Source organism: Neophocaena asiaeorientalis, unplaced genomic scaffold (assembly GCF_003031525.2).
Source record: "Neophocaena asiaeorientalis asiaeorientalis breed wild unplaced genomic scaffold, Neophocaena_asiaeorientalis_V1.1 scaffold247, whole genome shotgun sequence".
NCBI classification, from domain to species: domain Eukaryota; kingdom Metazoa; phylum Chordata; class Mammalia; order Artiodactyla; family Phocoenidae; genus Neophocaena; species Neophocaena asiaeorientalis.
Genome location: NW_020174930.1, coordinates 283,144 through 305,867, shown reverse-complemented (window position 1 = coordinate 305,867; position 22,724 = coordinate 283,144). Strand labels below are relative to the sequence as shown.

Sequence of the window (22,724 nt, the reverse complement as noted above, 5' to 3'; positions counted from 1 at the left end):
TTCCCAATGCTGCTGGCAGCTCTGGAGTAACAATGTAACTGGTCTGTGATGTTTCATTACCGAAGTCCTAGGAGGTATTCTCCTTTTCTAAACTTGATTCAAATACCCTTCAGTGAAACATTCAGTATCAGGCCAGAAAGACAGGGTATTTTGGCTCATATGAGGTATGTGCCATCCCTGTTCATAAAAGAAGAATCTGTTACTAATATGGTCATAAGTTATATGCAATATGTTTACATATGACAAGTTAGTATATGAAGATATTTAAAATCAGTAGGAAAGGGATGAATTAACCAAATGGCATATGGAGCACAGGCTACTAATCCAGAAGAAAAAAACTACATTCTTGTATCAAATGACATCAAAGGAAACACTGGATATATACACAGACCTTTACTTTGTATCCAGGGTAAGATGGTAAATGTTTTGCCATCAGTATGATATGGATTCAGGTAGCAATCCTGAATAAGGGTAGTGGGGGCCTGATCAGCAACTTGATTCCAGTCAGTCTTACCAGAGAATAGTCTCTTACCATGTGAATCTAGTTGAACAACCCAGACGTTGTGCTCAGCAGCTGTGATTTTCCCCCCACAGTTCACAGTGCCAAACAGGGTTCCTTTTATAAGCCTATAGTTTTACAACAGGCATGTCAGATAGCTAGGTACAGTAAGAACCCAAGAGTCAATGAAAACGCACCAAGTTTCATCAGAGGGAATACTGGCTAGAGTTGAGAACATCTTTGTGTTCTGCCCAGTGACAGGAGCAGCCACATTAGTTTTGTGGTCTGCATAATGGCACTGAGGTTGAACAGTCACAGTGTCCAAGAGGTTTCAACTAGCAAAACCATCAGTGAAACAGGCCCAATTAGAGTACTTATGAGTTGAGGGTCCTACTGAGCCAGCAGCTTTGCTTAAGGCAGGAAAGTGGGGGATACATTTCCTCTCTAAGGGATAGTTGCTACTATTCCATGTATGACTGAGATACTGCTGGGATCAGGGAAGTCAGAACTAGGTGTGGCATACAACATGAGCATTCTCAGTCTACTAGACAGTCACAAAGCCCCAGTTAGATGAAAGGGAGATAGGGAAATTTAGTTTAGCTATAAAATTCTTACTAATGAGATTACCAGTGCATGTGATATGAGTTATCTAACAAGGCATGACTCTATCCAACAGGGTTTCCAGAGCACCTTGAAAGAAATCCTGTGTGAATTCTCTGATACACTCTCGGAGTTGCCTTTTGGGCAAAATTCTTCCTATATTCAGACTTATATGGTTTTTCTCCTTGTGACTTTTCTGATGTCAAATAGGTTGGTCTCTTAGTCAGAAGAATTTTCCACAGTTATTATATCAATTTGGTTTTCGCCCTCCCTGAATTCTCTGGTATACACTTAGGGTTGACTTCTTATGCAATATTCCATATTCATTACATTCATAAGATTTCTCCCCACTGTGAGCTCTCTGATGTATTCTAAGGTTTGATTTCTGACCAAAAGTTTTCCCACATTTATTACACTGAAAGGGTTTCTCCCCTGTATGAATTCTCTGATGATCACTAAGGATTGCCTTCCGGACAAATTTTTTCCCACATTCATTACATTTAAATGGTTTCTCCCCAGTGTGAATTCTCTGATGAACTCTGAGGGTTGATGTCCGGGCGAAAGTTTTCCCACACTCATTACATTTAAATGGTTTCTCTCCTGTGTGTGTTTTCTGATGCTGAATGAGATGGTCTTTTCGCCAGAAGGATTTTTCACATTCTTTACAGTGATAAGTTTTCTCACCACTGTGAATTCTCTGATGTATTCTGAGGTTTGACTTCTGGCCAAAACTTTTCCCACATTCGTTACACAGAAAGGATTTCTCCCCTGTGTGAATTCTGTGATGATCTTTGAGGGTTGACCTTTGAACAAAAGTTTTCCCACAATCACAACATTCATAGGGTTTCTCTCCTGTGTGAATTCTCTGATGTCCCCTGAGGGTTGACTTCTGGACAAATGTTTTCCCACAGTCATTACATTTATAGGGTTTCTCTGCTGTGTGAATTCTCTGATGTGTACTGAGGTGTGACTTCTGGGAGAAAGTTTTTCCACATTCATTACATTCAAATGGTTTCTCTCCTGTGTGAGTTCTCTGATGTTGAATGAGATGTCCTTTTTGACAGAAGGATTTCCCACATTCATTACATTTATAGGGTTTTACTTCATAGTGAGTTCTCTGGCATACTTTGTGGGCTTTCTGGTAAGACTTCCTATTTTCATGACATTCAAAGTGTTTATCTCCAGTTTGTGTTCTGTCATTACATACCAATGGATTCTCTTCTGTGAGAGTTCTCTGAGGTTGAGTAAGGTATGACTTCCTGCTGAAATTATTCCCACTTGTAATACATTCACAATGTTTCACAGTCATGTTAAATTTATTGTATTCCTTGATAGCTGACTTCTCACAGAAGGATTTCCCACACTGGTTAAGATAAGTGTGTTTCTCCCCTGTCCCAGTTCTTTCGTGGTCAAAGAGAGTTATCTTGTCATAGTTTTTCCTAAACTCTTCATCTTTACAGGATTGTTGTCCTGTATGAGTACTCTTATGTTTAACACAGGCAGCCTCAACATAGAAGGCTTTTCCAATACCATTAAATTCAAAAGCTTGCTTTAATGTTTGAGACTTCTGATGTTCAGGAAGATTTTCCTTATAACTGAGGGTTTCCTGATTTTTATTATATTCATAAAATTTCTCTCCAGTATGAGTTCTTTCAAGCTTAATTTTGAAAGGCAAATTTTCACATACATTATAACAATCTGTTTTTTTTGTTGAGTAGGTTCTACTATTAATGATAAATTGAGAAATACTTTGCGAATTCACTCCGCATGAGTCACATTTACAGGACATTTTTGATGAAGAAACAGGAACTATGTGCAGATTAAATGGTTTTCTCAAAACTTCTTCCTCCTCTCTAGGCAACTGTTTATTATTTATAGATGTTACTTGCTGCAGGTGTTTGTCTTTGATTTTTTTGTTCCTCTTGATTAGATTTTCATCTCTGTAGTCTTCTAAAACAGAAAAATTGAAAACACTTTGAATCTTACTATTCTTATGGATGGGGCTTATAAACATACAGCCTTTGTTGCATTTCATTTTTTGGTTTCTCAAGATTAATTTGTGGGTTTGTGTGTATGAGAGAGAGACACCCTCCTTTAAAAAATAATATTGACACAGTGAAAATTAGAGAGGAAACTGGTTATAAATACATTCTCTGTAGTTGGATTGTGATAAATTGGATTTTCCTACCTGGGCAGAGAAGGGAGAGAAATTAAGACTTTTATGGGAATGATTTTAGGGAGCAGGAAAACCAGATAATTAATACAACATGAGGGGTTATAAACTTAAGTAGAGTAACAAGAAAATTAGGAGATAATAAGCATTGATAGGCTAGGTCCAACAGGAGAATGGTTTGGTTTGAGGAAGTAAATTACAGTAGAGGTCCAACATTATCTAGGCTCTACTGGTAGAATCCTCAAGACTCTTCATACTTCAATTTGATATCATTCCTTATTTCCATTCAGTCTTTCAAAATCAAATTAAATTGATAGCACCAACCTCCTCATGATTAAATGAAGAGGTTTATAGCTCAGGATAAAACCCATCTTGCAGCTGTGAGTCATAGAAATACAAACAAGTATAAGACTGATAAAAGGAAAATCAATTCTTGTAATTAAATTAGATTCACTGCTCAATTCTGGCTGTGATACCTTTGACTTATATCATCTAACAAAAGTGCAGATAAGCGAACCTGATCACTTCATTCTAAATTTCCACATTTCAGTTTGATATGAGGGGTGCAATTTTAAATGAGGTATCATGGAAGACCTTACTGCAAAGATCCAAATTCCTTATGCATTCTAGATGCCCATCCTTTCTGGCTTATATGAACTGTGAATACTATTTTACTTTTGGTTCATCTTGTAACTTTCTGTTAAGCATGAAACATAATTTATATTTGCATAAAACTTATATGTGCAATTTAACAGTATAGAGTGAACACTCATCGAATTAGAAACCATGTCAAGAAACAGAACATAAATGGCTCTGCAAAAATCCCTGCCTGGTAACAACTTCCTCATGCTTAAGAGTTCATCACTCTCCTGATATTTACCTCCTTGATTTTCTTTGCAGTTTTACCACCTATATATTAATTCCTAAAAATGTAATTGAGTTTTGCTTGTTTCTGACATTTACATAAATGTAACCATACATGCATATTTATATTTTTTGTTTAATATTATGTTTGCAATCATTGTATAAGATTTCATATAGCTGTATAATTCTCCCTTAAGAAATACTATTCCTTTATTCTGTTGCTGATGAGCCCAATTTTGGCAAAAATAACCAATATTGCCATAAATATTGTTTTATTCATTCTAGAGAATACAATCATGCCTTTTTATAGGGTATACAGTTGGGAAAATGATTACTTGGTTACAGGTATGTAAAACTTTAACTATTTGATAACATCTTCCTGATTTCATAGTGGTTTTATCAGTTTACATTTTCAGTCAATAAATAAGGGTCTTTAATATTTTACATCTTCCCCATGACTTGCCATTGCCAGATTTGTTAATCTCATTTCATGCTATACATATTACTTACCTCACCTTATACTCTATTTTGCATTCTGTGAAAAGTAATGAGATTGAACACATTTTCAAAGATTTAACAGCTGTTTGAAAGCTCCTATATATAAAGTCTTTCACCTAAACTGAGTTGCTATGCTTTCCTATTTAGACTTGCAGAAGTTTTTACATTTTCAGGATGCTTATCCTTTCTAGGTTACTTGTATTGTATATCTATTCTGCTACTCTGTGGCCTGTCTCTTCATCCTTTTAATGGTATCATTTATGAACAAAATTCTCAATTTTAATGTAGTCAAGTTTATTAATCATTCTCTTTTGACTGGTGTTTTTTGTGCCTTTGGGACTTATAAGAAGTCTTGAAATATGAAGGTGTTCACTGCAAAACTGACCTTCTGGAGTCTAACTACCCCACAGAATTCTATTAGTGCTCAGTAACTCACCTTTATGGCTCTGGTTTGAGAATTCTTCCTCTAAGAACCAAGGCTCTTCTCCTTGCTCCAATTTGAAGATCACCTCTGGTTTGAAAATGCAGTTCCCTGTAAACAGGCAACAACTGAGTACTTAGGCCAGATGATGAGCTTTTTAGTCTCCAGAAGTGGAAAAAGCTTCAGGAACAGCATCCTGAAGGCCCTCAGCTAAATTTATCATTGGCAGTTGGCAACGGCAGTCAAACACTTTCTATTCCTCAGTAGGGCTTGGTCACATAAAAAGCCTAAATGACATTAAAATCTAAAGTATTCATGTGTACTGATGCATAAAAAGAAAATGCCTTCTGTATGGAGTTATGAGGGTAAGTTATGCTTATATGCTCACCCACTGAGACTAGGTTGTTGTAGTTCTCCAGCATCACATCTCTGTAGAGGGTTTTCTGAATAGGACCCATTTGCTGCCACTCCTCCTGGGTGAGTTCGACAGTTACGTCCTTGAATGACACTGATGCCTGCAAGAGTACATTTCTGTTTAATCTGGGTTTAGAATTAGATGACATAGGAAATACGCATGAAAACAGTTCTTATGTTTACCATAAAGAGCTGAAACAAATGAATATAAAGGATGCCTATCTGCGATCTAATTTTAGCTTATACTTTGGAGGTACTCAATTAGTAAAAACATTAATAACTTAATTTGTATGTATTTATGAGTTATATACTTGTACTCTCAATAAGTATATTAGTAAAACTTTTGTCTTTTTAATTTATTTTTTAGCAAAAAAATATAAATACACTTCCTACAATTTTCATCTCACTCTACTACCCTGGGCATGCTCCAGTGAAGCAGTCAGCAAATTATGACCTGTGGCCAAATCCAGCTTGCCACTTTTTAAAATAAAAGTTTTATTGGGACACAGCAACCCCCCTACCCCCAATAATTTTGTATTGTCTATGGTTGCTTTTATGCAAAAACAAGCAGACCCTAGCAGTTTTATCAGAGACTTTATGACTACCAAAACTGAAAATATTTACTACCTGACACATTACAGAAAAAATTTGCCAACCTCTGGACTAACGAATACAATTAAAGGAAAGACTGACAGCATAAAAATAACAAAGAAAACACAATTTATAGAGGCAGATGTAAGACGATTGAAAGGAAAAGGATGCAAAAAATATATACATAATCACTAACCAAAAGAAAATTGATATGGTTATATTAACATGAAAAGCAGTAGACCTGAATGTAAGAAAATATGAAATATACATATATATACATACACATATATATAAGGATAAAATGATTCTTTTAACAGAAGATGTAACATAAATTGATATGCTTCCAAATACAGCATATCAACACAGCTTCCAAATACAGTCAATTCTCATTATTCAGATTTCTGTATTTGCAAATTCACCTACTCACTAAAATTTACTTTTAACTTCCAAATCAGTACTTGTGATTTTGCATTCATTTGCACACATTCACAGAATGATAAAAAATTTGCCCAATACACGTTTTCCCAGCTGAATCTGAACAAGATAATGCCTTGCCTTCTTGTTTCAGCTGTTGTACAGTAATCATATCCTTTTTGTGGTCTATTTAGCACTTTTTTCATTTTTGTGCTATTTCTTGGTGGTTTCACATTTTAGAATGGCCCCATTGTGTAGTACAGAAGTGCTATCTAGGAACTTCCCTGGTGGCACAGTGGTTAAGAATCTGCCTGCCAATGCAGGGGACACGGGTTTGAGCCCTGGTCCGGGACGATCCCACATGCCATGGAGCAACTAAGCCCATGCGCCACAACTACTGAGTCTGCGCTCTAGAGCCCGTGAGCCACAACTACTAAGCCCGCGTGCTGCAACTAATGAAGCCCATGTGCCTAGAGCTCATCCTCTGCACAAGAGAAGCCACCCCAATGAGAAGCCTGTGCACTGCAATGAAGAGCAGCCCCTGCTTGCTGCAACTAGAGAAAGCCCGCTCACAGCAACAAAGACCCAATGCAGCCAGAAATAAATAAAAATAAATTTATAAAATTCCATATTTAAAAAGAAAAAGAAGTGCTATCTAGTGTCCCTAAGTGCAAAAAAGTTGTGATATGCCTTATGCAGAAAACAAGCATGTTTAATAGGCTGTGTTCAAGCATTAATTACAGTGCTGTTGGCTGTTAGTTCATGTTCATGAATCAACAATATTACTAAATAAGATGTTCTTAAACAGAAACACACATAACCAGGTTACATATTGATTGGCTAACCAAAACGTTGTGACCAGGGGCTTGCAGGAACCTAATCCTGTATTTCCCCTGGGAGCAATGATTCAGTATTTGCTAATGCAGTGTTCATGGCCACTTTACAGAACATAACTACAGAGAACAATGAGTATTACTGTATATTGTATATATATAAACAATAGTTGAGAGAAATTAGATATACAGACACACAATTATAATTAGTGTTTTTAATACAACTCTCTCAGTAACTCACAGGACAAGCAGACTGAAAAACCAATAGAGATTTAGAATAGGGGTCAGAAAATTATGGGCCAAAGACCAAATCTGGCACACTACCTGTTTTTTTGAAAATAAAATTTTATTAGAACACAGCTCATGTTCATTTGTTTATGTATTATTTATGGCTGCTATAAGACTAAAACTGTAGAGTTTAGTAGTTCCAAGAGAGACCATATCTCCCACAAAGCCTACTATCTGACATTTACCAAAAAAGTTTGCTGACCACTGAGACAGAAGACTGAAATGATGTAATTACCCAACTTGACTAACTGAAATATAAAGCATAATCTGATCATAACATAAATTATTTTCTGCTACACTTTGCATATTATAAAACAAAAACAGTAAGTCTCGCCAAATTAGAAAAACTTACAATCATACAGTGTGGCTTCAGATTTTAGCTCAAAGATGTAGAAAGCTGAAAAGAGCAATACTAACATCTTACAAGAACAAAGCTTGGTGAACTGAAAATTAATGTATTTTTGAACTTATTAGAGAAATGAAATTGCATGGCAAACAATCTGAAATCAGGAGAGATAGGTACCTATAGGGAGAATCAGGACCCATTCATTTGCTTACTGAACCATATGCTAAACTCCATATAAGAAGATAGGAAGCTTAAGCTATAAAAACCACATGTATGCAAATGTGAAGAGTGTGAAGTCCCTAGGGAGATGGTATGTGTCACAGACATAGGGTAATTTCTACCTTCTTTGTGAGATTTTCTCAAGGAAGCCAATTTGTCATAGAGAGGATTGGGGGAGAATTCAGAAGAAGCCCCTTTCTGTCCCACGTGGTGATGGCTAGTGTAGAGGAAGAACAGTCCGTGCTTAAATCCACTCAGACTCATGCATATCTCCACTAAAGAATACTTTCATGCATATCTCCACTAAAGAATACTTAATCTGTAAGGGGAAAGTCATCAGAACACATAATGTGATTGGTGGGATCTCACTGCAGTAGGAAGAGAGCAGTAGCAGACACTACCAAAAATGCTGCCTAGACCTATCTGTCCTATCTCTTCTAAGTAATAAAATGCTGAGACCCAAGTTCTCAGTACCTAAGACTGAGGTTCAATTAGAAGATAAACCCCATTCCCAGAGAACTGGCATTATTTGGCCTGTCCGGTGGTTTCCTAGACCACCCCTCTTCATTTGATATGACTCAAAGCTGTAAATAACATTTTCCCTGGGGATAAGACATTACTTTTTAAAAAAAATCATGGGATATTGTTTACCATCATGGCTACTTGACTACTACAGGCAGTTTTTAACAGCTAAGGGAAACAACAGTATTACTAAAAAGCTTAAAGGGAAAAGCTGGAGAATGAGATATCCAGAAGGGGCTTTGAAAAGCTCAGGTATATTCCTGATGATCTAAAAGGTGACACACAATCCCTGGGCTGAGTTCACATTCAGGAAAGACCTGAGAAGGTGCTAAACCCTTGCCTCTCACTAACCTTGAGGCTCTAATGAAAAAAAAGTGAAGGCTAATGTGGAGTAATAAAATGCTGGGCTAATTGTTGAAGGCATGCCCCAACATACACACAGAGTAACTTAGCAAATATTGGGAGCCTTATTGGTTACACGTATTTAAGGAAATCATTGTCCAATTACTAGCTGGCTATTTAATTAATGGAGCAGTGACTTCAGTTGGCCACACAGGACAAAGAATACAGATTCTACAGAATTAGTTCAAAAGAGTCACTAGACAAATACATAACAACAGCTGCAGTTGTTGAGATTCTGCTTACACATTACACATATTTTAAATGTCCAGTTTTCAAAAAAAATTTGAGATGTAAACAGATGAGAAACTATTACTCATATATAGGAAAACAAACAGACTACATATGAAACAGTGTAAAATCTGTCTCTGAGTAAGTCCAGACATTGGACTTACTAGGCCAAGACTTTTCATCAGCTGTTTTAAATATATACCAAGTACTAAAGGAAACCACATCAAAAGAACAAAAGAAAAGTATGGAAACAATGCCTCATCAAATAAAGAATATCAATAAAGAGACAGAAAGTATACATATATTGAAAAAGCAAACTCAAATTCTGGAGTAGAAAGTACAATAATTGAAGTGAATAAGTCCCTAGAGGGCTCAAGAGTGGAATAGGCAGAAAAATCAGCCAATTTGAATATAAATCTATTGAGATGACCCAACCTGAGAATATACAGTAAAAATAATGAAGGAAAATGAACAAAAAGTCTCAGTGATTTGTGGGTCACAATCAAACATAGCAACATTCACATACCAGAAGTAGGAGAGAAGAGAGGAAAAAGGGCCGAAAAACAAAGAATAAAACTTGAAAGCAGCAAGCGAGAGGTGACTCATTGCCTCCAAAGGGTCTCAAATAAGATTAATAGCTGATTTCTCATTAGAAACCAGGGAAATCATTAGGCAGTTGCATGACATATTTAAAGTACCAAAGGGAAAGACTGTCAACCAAGACTTGAATATTCGGCAAAACCATCCTGCAAAAACGAAGAAGAAATTATGACACTCCTAGGTAAATAAGGATTGGGAAAATGTCATTAGTATACCTGCTGTATAAGAAATATTAATAAGGGAGTCATTCAGGCTATAATGAGAGTAACTGGACAATAACTCAAAAATCCATATGAAGAAATAAAGAAAACTATGTAGGTAAAAGTAACTACACAGGTAAAAATATAAAAGACACTACAAATGTATTTTTTTGTATTTATTTTTCTCCTGTATGATTTCAAGACCACTACATGAGGCAGTAATTAGAAATTGCTACTAGAATACACACATGTATAAAGTTGTTAATTTAGATGACAATAACAGCATAAAGGAGTGAGGAGGGTGTGAAGCTATAGAAGAGCAAAGTTTTAGTATACTATTGAAATTAAGTTTGTATTCATCTGAACAATACTGTTATAGTTGTTAATTGTAATCAACAAGGTAACCACTAATAACTGGGAAAAAATGTAGTAAAGGCACAACAAGGTAACTGAAATGGTATACTAGGAAATATTGACTTAACACAAAAGAAAGCAAAAATTGTGAAGTAGAAAAACAAAATGGACATACTCAGAGCAAATGTCTAAATAGAAGACAAATGCTTCTTACATTAAATGTTAATGGTTAAATATTTGAATTAAAAGGCAGAGACTTACAGAATGGATTGAAAAAATATGATCCAATTATATTCTGTCTACAAGTAACACTTCACATTCAAAGACACAACAGTTTGAAAGTAAAAGACTAACACAAGATATATCATGTAAACAGTAACCAAAATAGACCTGGATTGCCTATACTAGGATTAGACAAAACAGACTTTAACTCATTATTGACTGGGGGATTTTTGCAAAAACTAATGCCTGTGGCTGGCGATTTTTATTTCGGCTGGCCAAAAATTAATTCTGTTATTTCACTGACACTTTGCAGGTTATTACATTTAATAGTTACACCTGACACACCTGTAAAGTCTTCTAATTTTTGTGAAATGTTGTCTTCAGTCCTCTCTTCTGTAGAAGCAAAGGAGCAAGTTCCAGCACCTTGAGTTTCATTTTCACTTTCCATATCAGAATCAATGATTCTGTTGGTCTAATATTCAAATCATCTGAATCAGAACTATATTCTGAAGAACTATCATCTTCTGAGAGACTAGTATATATGTCGCTTGGACAATCAGAGAAAGTATCTGCATAAAATTCACCAAAAAATTCTTCTTCACTCAAAATTTCATGATGTGTCATTTTTGAAAATTTTACGTTTATAATTTTACGTTTATAATATACACAAGGTTGGAACAAAAAAGCTAACGGAGCAAAATGTGAATGATAATGACAATCATAAGTTGTATAATGAACTCTTGATCAATTTTAAGGTCTAACAACTTCACACAGTGATGTTAATTTTATCACTCTCTACAAACATATTGATCCGTCTCCAGTCAATAATGTTTGGGTAACAAAAGACTAAGTATTAATATATCTCTGGTCAATAATGTGTTAAGACAAAAAAAAAGAGAGAGAGAGAGAGAGAGAGAAAGAACATTTTACAATGGTAAAAGGGTCAATAAATCAAGAAAACAAAACAGTTATAAACATACATGTACCTAACAACAGAACTTCCGTTGGCAAAAACTGACAGAACTGACAAGATAAACTATTCAACAATAATAGTTGGAGATTTTATTCCCCACTTTCATAATGGATTGAACTACTAGACAAAAGATCAATATTGGAAGAACACACTTGAACAAAGCTGTGAACTGTAGATCACAGATATCTACAGAAACACTCAGGCCAACACCAGAAGCATACATGTTCTTCAGTAAACATGGAACATTCTCTGGTATAGACCATATGTTAGGCCATGAAACAAGTCTCAATATATTTTAAAGGTTAAAATCATACGAAGTACCTTCTATGACCAAAATATAATGAAACCAGAAATCAGTAAGGAAAGGAAAACTGGAAAATTCAAAAATATGTGGAAATAAAACTACACACTCTTTAAAAATCCAAAAGATCAAAGAATAAATCAAAGAGAATCGAAGGGAAGTTAGAAAGTATTTTGAGATAACAAAACAAAAACACAACATACAAAAACTTATGAGATGCAACTAAAACAGTGCTTAGAGGGATATTTACAGCTATAACACCTACATTAAAAAAAGATCTCAAATCAATGACCTAACTGTATATCCTAAGGAACTAGAAAAATAAATGTGAACTAAACCCAAAACTAGCAGAAGGACGGAAATAATGAAGATTAAAGCAGAGAAAAACCAAATAAAGAATAAAAAACAATATAATCAACTGAATGTTGGTTCATTGAAAAGATCAACAGAATTAATGAACCTTTAGGCAGACTAACGAAGAAAAAAGAAGACTCTAATTTACTAAAATTGGTAATGAAAATGGGGCCATTATTACCGACTTTACAGAAATAAAAATGACTATTAGAGAGCACTATAAACAACTGTACACCAACAAACTAGATAACCTAGATGAAAAGGACAAATTCTTAGAAACATACAAACTATGAAAACTGAGTCAAACAGAAATGGAAAATCTGAAGAGTTCCATGTAAGGAGACTGAATTAGTAGTTAAAAACCTCCCAACAAAGAAAAGCTTAGGACCAGTTGGATTCACTGGTGAATTTTACCAAACATTTAAGAAGAATGAACACAAACCCTTTTCTAACTCACTCCAAAATAGAAGAGGGAACACTTCCTAACTCATTCTATGAGTTACTTTTAACCAAAGTCAGACAAAGAAATCACAAGACTAAAGATCAATATTCCTTAGAAATATAGATGCAAATCTCCTCAGCAAAATACAAGCAAACCAAACCTAGCAGTATATTAAAATGATTATACACCATGACCAAGTAGGATTTATCCCAGGAATGTAAGAGTGGCTCACCAAAGGAAAATCAATCAATGTAACAGCACAGTAATAGAATGAAGGAAATAAACCACATGATCATCTCAATTGATGCAGAGAAAGTATTTGACAAAATCCAACACGAATGATAAAAACACTCAACAAACTAGGAATAAAAGAGAACTTCCTCAACACAATAAAAAGCACTTTTGACAAATCCCAGCTAATGCCATACACAATGCTAAAATAAATGACAGGAAGTTTTCCTCCAAAGTTCAGGAATAAGACAAGGATGTCCACTGTAACCAATTCTATCATTGTACTGGAAGTTCTAGCCAGAGCAAATGAGCAAGAAAAAAAGATAGAAGTGGAAAGGAAAAAAATAAAACCACCTCTAGTCAGACTACATAATCTAATATATAAATATATATAATACATAAACACTAAATCTACAAAAAGTTATTGCTAATAAACAAACTCAGCAAATTTTCAGGATTCAAGATCAACACACAAACATTTGTATTTCTAAACACTAGCAATGAGCAATAAAAAAATTAAGAAAACAATTCCATTTAGAATAGAATAAAAAGTAAATACTAAGCATAAATTTAAACAAGAAGGTGCATGATACATGAAAGGGATTGTACTTCAGACCCAGGTGTGAGACATCCCAGGAATGCAAGATTGGTTAAACACTGATAATTCAATCAGTATAATCCGCCCCTTTAACAGAATAAAGAAATAAAATTATACTGTTATCTCACCAGGTGCACAAAAAGCATTTGACCAAATTTAATACCTCTGTGTAATAAAAATTCTCAGCAAACTAAAAACAGAGAGAGCTTCCTCATTCTAATGAAGGGCATGTACAAAAACTCTAAAGTTAAAACCACACTCAGTGGTGAAACATTAAGTATTTTCCCCCTCATGTGAGGTAGAAGAAAAAGATTTCTATTATCATCATTTGTATTCAACATGGTACTAGAAGAATAAAAAGAAATTAAAGACATAAAGATTGAAAAGTAAGAAGTAAAATTTTCTTTATTTGAAAAAGACATGATGTGCATTTAAAATCCAAAAGAATCTACCAAAATAAGCTATTAGAATAAGCGAATTTAACAAAATAGCTAGATATAAGATCAATATTTAAAAATCCATTGTATTTTGATAAATCAACAACTAAAAATGAAATTTAAAAATATTTACAGGGCTTCCCTGGTGGCACAGTGGTTGAGAGTCCGCCTGCCGATGCAGGGGACACGGGTTTGTGCCCTCGTTCGGGAAGATCCCACATGCCGCGGAGCGGCTGGGCCCATGAGCCATGGCCGCTGAGCCTGCACATCCCGATCCCCCGGGGGGCGGGTGGGGGTGGGCCCCCCCCTGCCGATGCAGGGGACACGGGTTTGTGCCCTCGTTCGGGAAGATCCCACATGCCGCGGAGCGGCTGGGCCCATGAGCCATGGCCGCTGAGCCTGCACATCCCGAGCCTGTGTTCCGCAACAGGACAGGCCACAACAGTGAGAGGCCCGCGTACCCCAAAAACGAAAAAGAAAAAATTTACAATATCAAAATAGATCAAATACATAGGAGTAAATCTAATGAAATGTCAGACTTCACCTCTACTCTTAAAAAACCCCAGCAGGGGCTTCCCTAGTGGTGCAGTGGTTGAGAGTCCACCTGCCGATGCAGGGGACACGGGTTCGTGCCCCGGTCTGGGAAGATCCCATGTGTCGCAGAGTGGCTGGGCCCATGAGCCATGGCCGCTGAGCCTGCACGTCTGGAGCTGTGCTCCGCAACGGGAGAGGCCACAGCAGTGAGAGGCCCGCGTACCGCAAAACAAAACAAAACGAAACAAAAAAACAGCAGGATTTTCAGTGGAAACGAAATTTCTATGAAAACACATAGGATCAAAATTAGCCAATAAGTTTTTTAAGAAGTAAAACTTTAAGGCCTACCCGATTTCATGACTTACTGAAATACAACAGTAATTATGACAGTGAAGTACTAGTAAAAAGAGAAATAACGGGATCAAAGGAAGAGAATACAGTCTAGATATAGACCACTTGACTGGTTCACTTGATTAAACAACAGAGGCCCTGCTGCAATTCAGTGGACAGAGGATGGTCTTTTCAACAAATGGTGCTAGGGCAACTGGATATCCATATGGAAATATGAACCTTGACACTTACCTTGTGCCATACACAAAAGTAATTCCAGGTGAATCAAGCTCAAATAATCAAGCATCCACTAACAACACAGGAGAATATCTTCATGATCTCAGAGTAGGGAAAGATCTTTCAAACATGACACACAAAGAATTACCATTAAAGAAACACTGATACTGAGCTTTATTAAATTTCATAACTTAGTTCATCAAAAGACACTAGAAATAGTCAAGTCACAGAATGCAAAAACATTAGTAATACGTACATCTGGCAAATGACCTGTATTGATAATGTAGACATAACTCCTACTAATCAATAAAAGCAAATAATTAAATTAAAATAGAGAACTGAACAGTTACTTTACATAAAAGATATCTACATGGCCAAAACACAAATAATGGTGCTCAATGCTAGTATTTATCACAGAAAGCAAATTATATATTTCAATGAGAGACCACTACACATGGCTAGAATCAAAAAGGCTAACAATAGTGAGAATTTGGTACAGATAGAAGTATAAATTGGTTCAACCACTTTAGAAAGCTACTTGTATAACCAAGAGAAATGAAGATATGCCAAGAGACACAAAGGAATGTTCACAGAAGCTTTATTCATAATAGTCCCAAACTGGAAAAAACACAAATGAAAAACCAACAAGAGAATGAGCATACCATCATACATTCATATAATGGAATGCTGCTCAGCAATAAAAAGTATTAAAATACATAGCAACATTGATGATCTAAAAATATGTACAGAGAAAAAAGCCAGACCGCCCCTTCCCCTGAAAAAGTGCATGCATTGGTATGGTGCCATTTATATGGTGTTGAAAATGAATTTATACTTTTTTTCCTGGTAAGTGAGGTTAGATTAGTGGTTACCTCTGCAGAAGAGGGCAGTTATTATTAACTGAAAATTGGAAGGAAGGAAAGAAACTTCAGGGATGATGGAAATGTTTTCTCTCTTAATCTGGGTGGTAAATTATATGTATATACATATGTAAAAATCCACTCAGTTCACAATTAGAGTGTACTTTACTAGTATTAAAACTGTACCTCAGTTAAATAAATAAGTAAAAAATTTTTAAAGATTAAAAAAAATTTTATAGTTGATAATTAGGGAAGGTTTATTACATTATCCCTTTGTATCTTTCTATATTTTAACAATTTCTCAAAATGCCACTAGTAAAAATGAAAGAACTTGGTCAACTCTGGACAAAAAGTGTCCAAAGACAAATAGTGAAATAGGGAAAAATATCTGTCACATATGTCAGAATAAAAGGATAAATTCTTTAATAATTAAAAAATTCTTTAATAATTAAGAAGCCTTTAAAATTAGCAAAAAAGACGACTGATTCACAAAAAAGAAATATAAATGACTTTAAAAATATATGAAATTATGCAAAATCTCAGCTCTCATACACTTCTACAACAGGGATCACCATTCTGCCCTCCTATCAGAAAAACTCTGGAGTCACCTGGACTCTTACTTTACCCCTTTCATGTCTTTCCCATTCTGCTAGTACTTCCACATTAAAAACAAAATTGCTTTTATTACATGAATTTCTTCCCCATATCATATGCTAGAACTCATGACGACATCAGACCCTTAAGGATGTAATCGAAGGACTTCTAGTGTTAGGGGCTTTAGTCCAACTCAAAATTCATACATTGAAGTCCTAACCCCCAGCACCTCACAATGTAACTGTATTTGAAGATAGGATTTATTTTATATATAATGAGGTCATTAGGGTAGGCCCTAATCCAATTTGATTAGTGTCCTTATAAGAGGAGGAAATTTGGACACAGATATGTACAGAGGGAAGATTATGTGAAAACAGCTATCTATAAGCCAAGGAAAGAGGCCTGGAACTGATTCTTCCCTCACAGCTCTCAGAAGGAACCAAGCCTGTCTTTACCCTGATCTCAGACTTTCAGCCTTGAGACCATGAGAAAATAAATTTCTGTTGTTTAAACCATCCAGTCTGTGGTACTTTATCATGGCAGCCATAACAAACTAATACACCTAGTCTGGTCCCAAGATTTCTCCATCTCTCTTAGTGTTCCCTGAGAGGAAGTCCAAAGTGTAATAGGCAAGGATTCTTACTGGACCTTGTATCCCTTGTTTAGTCCACTTGATGTTATTCTTTCAAGATGCAGTAACCCGCTCATACTCTGCAACAAAATTCCACCCATTCTTCAGGACTGACACAATTCTTTTCAACTTCCACCTTTGATCAACTGAGCCTATACCACCAGGCTGTCCTTTCTTTGACAAACTTCAAATCCTGATACTCACTGAATTCAAGTGATCAATCAATCAACTAATTCCTTTAATCCTGACTTTGTTTCCCATGTATGAGGAAGAAATCGTCACATTATTCCCAGTATCTCCTGTGTATTACCTCCTTCAAGGAGACTGTATTTGTCCACAAGAAGTTTAGTCCTTCTTATAAGCATGAAAAGAATCCAGAGGCGATATGATCTTAAAGGTTAAGAGGCTAAATGACAACATATTAGAGGAAGCACAATATAGAGGGAAAGTCAGAAAAACTTCCTTTTGGAAAGCCTTTCATTCAGAAGAACAGGCCTATTTGTCACAAGCAGAACAAATGTGCACAGGTTTGTAAAAGAGAAGATAATAACGGAATGGGCTCTATCTTGTAAGAAATGAAGTGGTGGTCTGAGAAGAATATAAATCCATATTCTCTTGGTGGCCCAGTTCCATATACATAGGGGATGATCTTTTATTTGGAACAGAGTTTAATGAGCAATCTCAACTAGGAAAGCTGAAAGCCTACGAAGATGAACCCATGGTGGTTCCAGATCTTGGAGCTAATGGTCTAACCAGACAGACAAACACATATCAGGTAATTTCCACTGATGTATGAAGTGCAGATAGGTGAAAGACAGAGGGCTATGCAGATTCAGAAGAGGACTGGAAATTAGCCCAGAGGGACACAAAGGGAAAAAAAAGAGCATTGTTTCCTGGATGAGGCAACCAAAGCTGACTCATAACAGGTCAAAAGCAAAGAGCCAGACCGCCCATCCATTAAAATGGCTACTATGAGAAAAACAGAAAATAGCAAGTGTTGACAAGGATCTGGAGAAACTGAAATCCTTGTGCCCTATTGGTGAAAATGTAAAATGGTGCAGCCACTGTTGAAAACAGTATGGCAGTTCCTTGAAAAATTAAACATAGAATTGTCACATGATCCAGCAAATATCCACAAGAATTAAAGGCAGAGTCTTGAAGAGATATTTGTACACCTATGTTCATAGCAGCATTATTCACAATAGCCAAAAGGTGGAAGCAACCTAAGTGTCCATCACAGGATGAATGGATAAACAAAATGTGGTATATTCATACAATGCAGTATTATTCAGCCTTAAAAAGGAAGGAAATTCTGATACATGATTCAATATGGATGAACTTTGAGGACTTTATACTAAGTGAAATAAGACAGTCACAAAAAGACAAAAACTATATGATTCCACCTATTTGAGCAGTGAAATTCATAGAAACAGAATGGTGGTTGCCATGAGCCGAAGAGAGGGAGGAGTGGGGAGATGCTGTTTAATGGATATAGAGCTTTAGTTTTGCAAGATGAAAAGAGTTCTGGAGATTGGTTTCACAACAGTGTAAATGTACTTAACACTACTGAACTGTACACTTAAAAAATGGCTATGATGGTAAATTTTATGCTGTCTATATTTTACAATTAAAAATAAAATGAAAAAGAAAGTAAAGAGCCAGGTGACTCAGTTGCACTGGCTGCCATAATGAAATACCACAGACTGGATGCCTTAAACAACAGTAATTTATTTCCTCACAGTTCTAGAGGCTGGAAGCCCAAGATTAGGGTATCAGCATGGCTGGGTTCTGGTGAGGTTCTCTTCCTGGCTTACAGGTGTCACCTTCTCAAGGTGTCCTCATACGGCCTTTCCTCAGTGCCTGTGTGTGAAGTCTCTCTCTTTTCCTCTTCCTATAAGGCCACCAATCCTATTGAATTAGGATTCCCACACATAACAACTTCATTTAACCTTCATTACCTCCTAAAAACCCTATCTCCAAATACCATCACATTGGGGGTTAGGGCTTCAACATAGGAATTTCGGGGGGACCCAAATCAGTCCACAACACCAGGTGAATGAAATGAAGACTTGGTCAATCCAGAGAAGACAATGAGAATGGGATATGAGGCAAGAGTCAGGAACAGTAGGATGTGTTTAAGAAACTAAATGAGGTTTGGTTTTGCTTTAAAGTTATATACTGAATTTTTTAATGTCATATTTCCCACTAGGTTGTAAATACTATTAAGAAAGAAAAGTATCTGTATTATTTAAGTTGTAACTAGAGAACGTGTCACCTCCTTGCAACATCTTGGCTACTCAATAAATAGCTGTCAAGAAAGTCAGAGCAGCAATAAAGTAAAAAGACAAAATGAAATCTGTAATTCTCCAAAGCCTGAATGTTATTCTGAGAAATTGTGAATTTTATTGTTTAGGGATGAGAGGCCACTGAGGTGATATACAAATGCATGATACATTACCTCATTAGCATTTAGATGAACTACCCATGTGGAAGATGTGCCTGAGTAGGTGAAGAAAGAGGTGGGACAGATCAGTAAAGAAGTTATTCCACCAGTTCAGTTGAGAGGAGGAATAAAGTAGAGGAACATGTTTAAAATACATTAAATTGAACCATATAAAATTGCTGTTATCTCTGATCTACACAAATAGGAAAAGTACCCGGACGTGATATTGGCCAGATGTGGCAGGAGTTAAGAGAGTGAGAGAGAGAGCAACGGGAGTCAAGCATGCATTCCATTTTTTGTGGCTTGGGTGCCTGGCTGAATGGGGTGATACCATCTATAGGGAAAGATGAGGAGGATTAGTTTGGGAAGGGCTGTGAATGTTGACTTTTACTTTGAATCAGTTGAGCTGTAGATACTTTTAGATACCTACAGAGAAATGTTGAGTCAACTATGTCCTGTACGGTAGCCACATATGACTATTTTAAACTTAAAAATTCAGTCCCTCAGCCACTCTAGCCACATTTCAACTGCTCAAGAGGCACATATGGCTACCGGTCACCATTTTGGAAATGCAGATATAGACCATTTCCATCATCACAAAAAGTGCCGTTGGTCAGGGTGGGCTGCAGAGCCTCATTTGGGAGACCAGCAAATACATCATTGTTAAAACCAGAAATGGGATGAAATGAGTCAAGAAGAATAGTTAGAAGAATAGTGAGAAGGAATAGAAACTTGTGGAGGAGACATGTGAAAGGGCAGGAGAAGGAAGATGACTCCATGAAAGAAACAAGAGGCAGGACAGTGGCAGAGGAGGGTGTCACACATACTAATGCAGGAGACCTTCCAGAGACACAGAGAGGGGGGAGGCAGGCACTGAGACAGGTCTAATGAGGTAAGGACTACACAAGACCCATTAGATTTGACTGTAATTAGGTCACTGGTGAGTGCAGGTCACAGGCATATGAAGAGAGACACCAAGGCTTCATGCAGTGGAATGAAGTATGAATGGAAAGTGTGGTAACATTTGCCAAAGAACAGTACTTTAAACTGTCTGCTAAACAACTTGTTTATGACAGGTATTTGAGAGGAATATTTATGGAGAGCTATTTTTATGGACATGAACGTACAGCCATTCATACTGACCTCTAAGTTAGTCTAAGAATTATCCCTGGATCCAACAGGATAACTAAACTTCTGTTTTACTTATCCAAACACCTGTTTTAACAAAAGCCCTGCTTTGGCAATATGCCCTTTATTTTCAGTGGAATTCTTTTCAGGGTTGTCATTGGAAAGATCTGCACTATCACCTACATGAAGACCAACAAAGACATTTCTCCTGACTTTGACGACTTTAAATTCCATGAGGAATGTCTGGTTTAAGCTTCTCATCAACATAATTCTTCAAACAAATATCGTCTGTCTAACTCTCTGCCACGGCTATCAGAAAGGTCAGAAGAAATTTGCAGCTGCACTTTGGAAAATCTGTAATATCAGAGGACCTTTATCTATCCACATGACAACTCTGCTGTGCTATTCATCTGCTTTTCTATTATCTTCCTTGAATAATTCTGATCCGTTTCTATATCTACTTTGCCATGTTAATTAACCATCTATACAATCCATTATAAAAAAAGGTGTTAATGAACAACTCACCTGAGATATGTTCATTTTCTGCTGCTCCTGAGAGAATGCAGAGAACTGTGAAGAATAAGCTGGGTGTAAAGAAAAGAGGGATGGAGTCAGGAAAGGTCTGGTGAGCTTCTGTATTCACTAGCCTAATCTCATCACACCAGTTGGGAAAAAAGTCTCTCTATGGAAAAATGTTCTGTTGATCCTTGAGGAGCAGGAAGCACCACATAGAGACAGCACTCCCTGAATATGTACATCTCTGATATGATCATATGGATATAACCCTGCTGTTTTTCACTGGGTGATGTAAATTATTTTCCTATTGATTTAAAAAAATGTATGTCCTCCCTGACTAATTCACAAAAAACTAAAACAGAGGATTAATATTAATATCCTATTATTTACACCTTGAGTTAGAAAATCAACAGAAAACTCTGAACAAAAAGATAATGACAAAATATTTTTAAACCTTTTTGCTCTGATTTGTTGCAATTTCTCAAAAAGACTTTTGATAAGACACTTTTAGTGACTTACCTGTGACAGAATGAACAGTGCTGTGTTTTGAACAGCACTGTGCCTTGCTCCGAGCTCTGTCCTGGGTGACCAGGGGACATACATCTCAAGTTCAGTATTTTGTTTTAAGGTTTTAAGAGTCAAAAGTAGAAATCTTTTCCTATATTATCATTTTGTGATTCTATATGTTCAGCATAAAGGAAGCCACAGCCTACCTCTAGATGCCATGTGTAATGAACATGGCGTGACAGTGGCTCAGAATCTGAAAGAATGAGAGCATGAAGAAAGTGGGGGGTTATTTAAGGACTGAAGACAGAACTTCCTTGACTCTGGCTGTGGCTTTACCTGTGCAGTATATCAGTCACCCATCCCTTTCCACCCCTGCTCACCACCTTCTGCAAGCTGATCCACAGTTTCCACGGTCACACAGTCTGTGATGGATTCTGGATGTGGTGACATCACCAAGTCTGGCTCTCTCTAGGCAAGGTGATTAAGATCTAGTTCTTAATCACCTTGGAGCGAATCACAACCTGCTCCTTTCTGGGTTCTTCTGCATCTGTTCCGAAGCTCTGATGAGGGTGGTTCCTCTGAGATGGGACTCTTGTCCCCGCCTTTCTGCCACAAAAGAGCTGCTTTGTTCCAGAGATGCTGAGACTTAGGCCTAGGAAACAAATGCATTTTAGTTGAAACTTTCATATAGAGCAGTGTTTCTCAACTTCAGCACTAATGATATTGTGGGCTGGATAACTCTTTGTCATGGGGGTGAGGGGTGCTGTCCTGTGCATTGTAGGATGTCAAGCAGCATTTCTGGCTTCTACCCACCAGGTGCCAGTAGCACTTCTCCCAGTTGTGACAACCAGAAATGTCTCTGGACATTTCCAAAGGTCCTCTGGGGAGCAAAATCACCCTGGTTGGGAACCACCGGTGCA

At 36.7% G+C, this 22,724-nt stretch overlaps 1 protein-coding gene across 1 annotated transcript; it reads right to left on the bottom strand.

The window, feature by feature from the left end:
* Positions 1 to 378: 378 nt before the first annotated feature.
* Positions 379 to 22,473, bottom strand: LOC112410706 (zinc finger protein 510). The gene is made up of 5 exons (XM_024761413.1): positions 22,308 to 22,473; positions 21,307 to 21,365; positions 5,444 to 5,570; positions 5,071 to 5,166; positions 379 to 3,049 (listed from the first exon to the last, which is right to left on the bottom strand). The coding sequence occupies exons 1-5, from the start codon at positions 22,471 to 22,473 to the stop codon at positions 1,350 to 1,352; spliced, it is 2,148 nt and encodes a 715-aa protein (XP_024617181.1). The 3' UTR covers positions 379 to 1,349.
* Between the last annotated feature and the right edge of the window lie 251 nt (positions 22,474 to 22,724).